This window comes from Eriocheir sinensis, chromosome 34 (assembly GCF_024679095.1).
Source record: "Eriocheir sinensis breed Jianghai 21 chromosome 34, ASM2467909v1, whole genome shotgun sequence".
Lineage (NCBI taxonomy): Eukaryota > Metazoa > Arthropoda > Malacostraca > Decapoda > Varunidae > Eriocheir > Eriocheir sinensis.
Genome location: NC_066542.1, coordinates 13,947,640 through 13,955,266, shown reverse-complemented (window position 1 = coordinate 13,955,266; position 7,627 = coordinate 13,947,640). Strand labels below are relative to the sequence as shown.

The 7,627-nt window shown below is 46.4% G+C and overlaps 1 protein-coding gene across 2 annotated transcripts; it reads right to left on the bottom strand.

Moving 5' to 3' along the window:
- Positions 1-280: 280 nt before the first annotated feature.
- LOC127007112 (uncharacterized) lies at positions 281-7,129 on the bottom strand. Of its 2 annotated transcripts, none has more exons than XM_050877729.1 (8): positions 6,702-7,129; positions 5,312-5,449; positions 4,856-4,945; positions 3,162-3,364; positions 2,424-2,540; positions 1,669-1,897; positions 1,174-1,371; positions 281-991 (listed from the first exon to the last, which is right to left on the bottom strand). In XM_050877729.1, the coding sequence occupies exons 2-8, from the start codon at positions 5,446-5,448 to the stop codon at positions 394-396; spliced, it is 1,572 nt and encodes a 523-aa protein (XP_050733686.1). In that variant the 5' UTR covers position 5,449; positions 6,702-7,129; the 3' UTR covers positions 281-393. The 2 variants fall into 2 exon arrangements, with proteins under 2 accessions (XP_050733686.1, XP_050733687.1); XM_050877730.1 differs by having other exon boundaries at positions 5,312-5,487; positions 6,702-6,852.
- Positions 7,130-7,627: the final 498 nt, after the last annotated feature.

The following is a 7,627-nucleotide window of genomic DNA, read 5'->3' as shown; positions in this document are numbered from 1 at the left end:
TGGAGAATACTAGCGTCCTGATCCGACTCAATTACCCTACCGATCTTGGTATCATCTGCAAATTTACTAATATCACTACTAATTCCTGTGTCTAAGTCATTGATATAAATAATAAACAAAAGTGGACCTAATACCGAACCTTGTGGGACCCCACTCGTAACACATCCCCAGTCAGATCTTTTACCATTGATTTGCACTCTTTGCTTCCTATTGCTAAACGACGCCTTGACCCAGTTTACCCTCTACTCCGTGAGCCTGTAATTTAAGCAACAGTCGTTGGTGAGGAACTTTGTCAAACGCTTTACTAAAATCAAGATAGATTACATCATAATTTTCATCTCTGTCAACCGCCTCAAACACTTTATTGTGTTGTGAGGGTGGAGGGGTCGTGGGTCAGGGCAGCAGGCCGAGGCTCTCCAGCACCGCCTTCGTCCTCTTGGTCACTTCCGGTCGGTACTTCCACATGGTCGTGTCCCGCGTAAGGTAGGGGCGGTACATCTCCTGGCACTCAGTCTGGTCCTCGCCCTGGCACTTGGGGCGATAGTGGCCCAGGTACCCCTCGGTGGCCGGGTACAGATAGTAGAGGTCACGACTGCGGTCTATGGGTCCCTTGAGGTTTAGGAGAGCGTAGTGTGCGTGAAGACCCAACGCCCTCGAAGTGTCGTGCACCGCCTTCGTGAAGACTCTCGGAGGGGCCATCTTGACGGTGCGGGTCACGTGACGCATGAGGTGCAGGTACTCAGGCAGGTCCTCCGTGGCCTCCTCCGCCTCGTCATCGAAATAGTAGGTGCAGGGCGCCAGGTAGGAAGTGGGGTGCTGACCTTGTTTGTGGGCCAGGACCTGGGTGGCTGCCATCATGGCGGGCAGCGACGTCTCTTTTGTGGGCACGATGAACTCGTCCATGTCCCACACGGCGATGAAGCGGTGCGTGGCCACGTGGCGCAGCAGACAGTCCGTGTAGGGGATGTTCTCGGCGGTGAAGAGAGTGTACCTGTGGCGAGGACAGTGCAATACTTAGATGGAAAACTATCAAGGACTTGCGTTGCACTCTCAAGTCTGTTATATATGTAGTGTATGTTATAGTTATCTTTATTTTTATCTTTATTTTTGCTGTAAATTTAAGTACAGTCTTTTGCCATGATCACACTGTTCCCGAAGACTGCGCCTCCTCACCGCTGAGTGTCGTAGAGTGCGCGGTACAGGTGGCCCAGGGAGGGCTGATCTCCGGGGCTGCGCCAAGGCAACACCTGGATGAACTCCTCGTTCTCGTAGTATCGCAGCACCGCCCTCACGTTGGGGTGCACCGACGCCTCGTAGAGAGTCACCTCGTCCACGCCCCACGCCCTGGCCGCCTCCAGCCACTCCACCAGTCTAGAGAGAAACGACGAGAAGAGGAACATTTGTTAAAAGTCTCAGTAAATTGATGAACACCGATACTGAGGTTGGAATTACCATGTATGCGTCAGATGATGCATATTGCAAGGTATACTACTTAAAAAAATAGAATATGATATAAAAACTTTGCTAATTTACTACTTGCTTATGGATACAGTGTGTTCAGAGCAACCCCAAGCAGTATAAAAAAATGATGATCGTTTTTTATTAGCCTCAGTCCTTGCGGGGTATGCGCGAAAAGGGGCTTCAAGGGAAATACATAACGGAGCAAACCTCTTGGAGTAGTCTTGGGTGGGGTCGAAAAGGAACTTATGACACAGCGCCAGGTCCCTCTTCGGCACCTCCTCCTCCTGATGTATTCGCAGGGCGTTGGTGGCGGGCCCGCAGGAGTGCCCCACCAGCGCCGCTACCCTGGGCACGCCTCGAAGGTCATGTCCAGCTCGGCAGGTCACCAGGTACGGGAGCCACGCGCCGCTCACCCGGTCTTGCCAGTGTAGGTAATCTAGGTAACAGAGGGAAGGTACAACACATCTAATTAACTGTAAGAGCCTGCTCCATCCCAAGCCTCCTTTCAGCCAATAAATTCAAGTATATTATTTTTCACTTCCGTTTTTTTCTATGCTCTTGTCAACTGGGAAAACCTGGGAAAATAAACATAGCCTGTTGTGACCAGTCTGTCCACTCCTGTTTGCTATTCAGGAGCAGCGCTTAATTAACTGTCTTTTTTGTTTTCTTTGTTTGGTGTCCTTGAGCTGTTTACTGTAAAACAATATCACTGACCATGAAAGTCGAATCCTTCACAGCCTCAGAGAGTCAGGACGGCAAGAGCGAAGAGTCAACTCGTATCATAGCGTAAAATTCCCTTACTTTTTTTCTCTCTTGTCGGCATTTTCACGTCTTGAAGACCCCCAGAGACGGAGAGAGCACTAAGGCAACCCGTATCATGAAGCAGATCCTCACTTTTTTTCTCTATTATCAATATTCTCACGTCTTCCCCTTTCTCCACCCTTCCCCCTCTCTCCCCTCACCTATTTTCTCGGCCGTGGAGGCGGTGGGCGTGAGGTCGTCCTCGTACCACAGATGACATATGGGCAGCGGTGGATTCGGGGAGTCTGCCACCACCAGCACCCTGACCGCGGCTCCCTCTGTGACCGGGGAAAGAATGTGTTATCTTGTAAAATCTAGAAATGCGGATCAGTGTGTAAAAATATCACATAAAACGGAGCAAGAAAGCGTGCGTTCATTGCTGCTTTGAAAAATATGAAAGATAGTGGGTTACATGAACTGCTTGCGTGTATGTTATGATGATTAAGTGTATGATTGCGCTATGTGTGTGTGTGTGTGTGTGTGTGTGTGTGCGATTATAATGTTGATGGTGTGGCAGTCAGTGTTTGCTTGTAACGAACATAAAAAGTTGGTTTCAATCATCACCGAATTAAGTCAACTGAAATTCGTGTGCTATTGTTAATATTTTTCTCCATTTGTCTATCTATCTATCTATCTCTCTATCTACCACAACGTAACCAACATCCTTCCATCTCCATTTGTATCATCACCATCACCCTCCACTTCTTTCCTCCGTCACTCACCTTCCAAAGTGGCCATCAATTCCTACTACCCTCACCCCTTCAAATACATCCCCAGCATCACAATCTCCACAACATCTGCCATTTACATCCCAAAGCAGCCAGCAAGACCTATCCTCACCCCTTTATAAACATCCTCAACATCATCTTCACTCCACAACATTGCCTCCCGCCACTTACTCTCCACCTCCCGTAGATCAAAGTAAGCCCCGTAGATGAGGAAGGTAACGCCTTTGATCACGGCCTTCTGCCACACCTCGTTGTTGTGTCTCACGCTGAAAAGTCCCGGGGTGTTGTGGCAGCGTAACCCCCGCTTCTCCTGCCCCACTAGGAAGCTCAGCGCCAGGGACGGGTGCGACGCCTCGGCCTCCTCCAGTATGGTTCTGAAAGGAGACATTTTGTGGGGTTACTGGGTAGATGCGTAGACATTATAATGGGTAAATAGAAGATCTGATGGATAGCCAAGTGAATAGGGATATGTTAGGTAGATTAGTGGACATCATAGTGGGTAGATATTGGTATTAATGGATAGCTAAATGAATAGGGAAATGTTAGGTAGATTAGTGGACATTATAATGGGTAAATAGAAGATCTGATGGATAGCCAAGTGAATAGGGATATGTTAGGTAGATTAGTGGACATCATAGTGGGTAGATATTGGTATTAATGGATAGCTAAATGAATAGGGAAATGTTAGGTAGATTAGTGGACATCATAATGGGTAGATAGAGGCATTAATGGGTAGCTAAATGAATAGGGAAATGTTAGGTAGATTAGTGGACATCATAATGGGTAGATAGAGGCATTAATGGATAGCTAAATGAATAGGGAAATGTTAGGTAGATTAGTGGACATCATAATGGGTAGATAGAGGCATTAATGGATAGCTAAGTGAATTGGGATTTGTTAAGTAGATTAGTGGACATCATAGTGGGTAGATATTGGTATTAATGGATAGCTAAATGAATAGGGAAATGTTAGGTAGATTAGTGGACATCATAATGGGTAGATAGAGGTATTAATGGATAGCTAAATGAATAGGGAAATGTTAGGTAGATTAGTGGACATCATAATGGGTAGATAGAGGTATTAATGGGTAGCTAAATGAATAGGGAAATGTTAGGTAGATTAGTGGACATCATAAAGGGTAGATAGAGGTATTAATGGATAGCTAAGTGAATTGGGATTTGTTAAGTAGATTTGCGAACATCATATTTGGAATAGGTAGATGATATGATGGATAGCTAAGTAAATAGGGATATGCTAGGTAGATTAGTGGACATCATAATGGGTAGATAGAGGTATTAATGGATAGCTAAGTGAATTGGGATTTGTTAAGTAGATTTGCGAACATTATATTTGGTGTAGGTAGATGATATGATGGATAGCTAAGTAAACAGGGATATGCTAGGTAGGTTAGTGGACATCATGGTGGGTAGTTTGATGATTCGGTGGATAGCTAAATGGAGAGGCAGATGTCAGACTGAAGGCAGGTGACAAAAGGATACCCTGACATACAAAGATTAAAGACCAATATAGTCACTGTACACTAAATTGGTCCAGAAGTCCCTCCCCCTCCCTTCCCCTCTCTCCAAGGTTTTTCTTTAATGTAGAGGAAACCGCTCAAAACAAAAAGAATACAAAAAAGCCAGCTAATCACTAATCCCATAAATGCAAATAGTAATAAGCTGCCAAAAGAGAGAAAATCCGATTGGAGAGGTGTCTTGATACTCGCCTCTTGAAAGGAAACATTATCTCCTAACTCTAACATTCTTTCATCCATCAGCCCCATAGCCATGAAAGAGGGGCCGAGGCTTCTGGGTCAGCTTTAGGTGTTCGGTGACAACATATATAAACTGAAAGAGAGAAATTACCTCTTAGTCGAGGGATTCTCCTGGGCCATAAGGCTAGGCAGGTACTTCGCCACCCTCTCCTCAGTCTTCACCTTCCAGTCACATCCACACCTGAGGACGAAGACAGGTAGAGAGACTGATTATTAGGTAGATAGATGGAGAGTAGGACACGAAGTAGTAGTAGTAGCAGTAGTAGTAGGAGGAGGAGGTGGAGGTGGAGGTGGAGGTGGAGGAGAAGAAGGAGGAGGAGGAGGAGGAACAGAAGGAGGAGGAGCAGCAGTTGTAGTAGATGTTGGTGCATGGAAATGGCTAATCACACTTCCTATCAGGGGAAAAAAAAAAAAGAATTCTCAGGTGTCATTTCCCTGAGATAAGCGTACCATGGCCGTCGAATCAGTGGCCTTCTTCTGCATGAATACCAATACTAATACTAACACTAATACTAATAACAACCTCTTCCTCTCCATCAGTACTCACACTACCATCTCCGGCGAGTCTTGGAAGACGTACAGCAGGACGAAGATGCAGCCACATACCACCGCCACCCACGTTCGCCTCCGCACCGAGCACAGCCACTCACACGCACCCCCACGCCTCCCGCGCCCTCCCGCCATGCTGAGGAAGACGCTCAACGATAATATACAGCAGTAGAGCTGGCGGAAAGGAAAGTAACAGGTAAGGGAAGTACGGGGCAGGTGAGCGATGATATAATTTGACTAGGCACGAAGCAAAGAAATGTTGGCGTGGGTGTGTGTGGATGTGGGTGTGGGTGTGGGTGTGGGTGCCTCCGTATCGAGAAATAAGAAAAACAGTTTATTTCAAGTAATTTCAGGAATCCGTATGATAGAATTGCTTCAGTCACCGATGTTCCCTATATTCTAATCTGACCCAGTTATCTACCTGGCTACTCTGTTCACGTGTTCAAATTTTGCCATGCTTATTAGCTGGAAAGGGAAAATAATACTGACTCACTATTATGCGTCTCGGGGATTAACAGGACATGAATATATAACTCATAGGTCGCTATTTTCAGACGCGTCCGCCTCTCACATCAAGAAAACTTAAAGGCTAAAGAGGAGATCATTCGGGGCCCTTATGTGTGTATTTTCACGTTCATGGTAAAGAAGAAGGGTCATACTATCCCCAGGGTCATACAACTACCCCTGGAAATGCCCCAAAACTCGTAAGAAAGCCTTGTCAAATGCGTGTGATAGGCGAATATGACCCTTAATTGATATCTTCCGTTTTCTTAGTTTTGGTGCTTCCTCTGCGCTGGTTAAACGTCCGGGTGTGTGCTGCCGGCGGGTTCTTGTTGCGACGAGGAAAGCGGAGTGTAGGCTTAGCGGCGGTGACGTCAACAGTGTAGGCAGAGCGTGACGGAACACACAAAGCTATACATGAGAGAAAATGACGGTTTTTGAGGGTACCTGTGGCTCACTCCGGTGTATCTGCGTCCGCTTCCTCTTCCTCCCTCTTTCTTTTTCTCTCTCATATCATTTCCTCTTCCATCGTTCATTCCTCCTCCACAGACACACATACACACACATACTACCTGACCTTCAAACCATCGCCTTGCAGCAAACAAATTACCTTCTCACGTTCCCCTCTCCCTTAATCTCTCTCATATCATTCCCTCTTCCCTCATTCATTCCTCCTCCACACACACACACACATTATAATACTTGACCTTCAAACTAATCGCCTTGAAGCAAACATTACCTTCTCACCTTCCCTTTTCCCATAATATCCCTATCATATCATTCCCTCTTTCCTCTTTCATTCCCCCTCCACACACACACGCACACACACACATATAGTACCTGACTTTCCAACCAGTCGCTTCGCAGCAAACAGATTACCTCCTCACCTTTTCTAAAATGAGTGTGTTGTCCACCTTCCCCTCCCCGCTGCAGGTGTGAGACCCAAATCTCGCCTTAGGAAGTGCCCAGCCGATGCCACTCTCCCCACCATCACTCGCACACCGGTTCACTGCGATTTCAATGTCGAAACTGATGTCAATGTTGTGTTAGCATCCGATTTCTGTATCATATGGTTATCTGGGTTGTTGTGTTGATATTGAATCACAGCATTACAGCGTTGGTCGTATTGCCAAGGAAGACCAGTTTAAGATACAGATATATGGTTTTGTGCTTGTTGGTTAGTCGTAAAAACTCAAATACAGCAGCACAGCACCGCAGCAGCACATCACCACAATAGCACAGCACCACAACAGCACTACAGCACAGCGGCAGGGACGGTGCGGGGCGGGACCGGCCTGACAGACTGGCACACGTGGCCTAGTGCACACGATGGCAATCTTATCGGACTTGGCTTATCATTCTTATCGACACACACAAACACACACACACACACACACACACACACACACACACACACACACACACACACACACACACAGGCGGTGGCTGAGTGGATAGCGTGACGGCGCCACGTTCACACACACACACACACACACACACACACACACACACACACACACACACACACACACACACACACACACACACACACACACACACACACACACACACACATCCGTCATTTGATAATAATTTGAGTGTAACTTTTGTGTGCCTGTTTAGTGCTGGGCGTGCAGTTATAGTAATACGGGTCATGGTTATTGTTGTTTTGAGATATCTTTAACAATATAAGAACCATCTTTCAAAATCAAGTGTTGCAAGTTTTATTCTCTTGTCAAAATGATTTTCAGGGTAGTAGTGATAATGAGTCTTGCTTATTAACACCAAACTCCACCACTCGCGGTCACGGAAA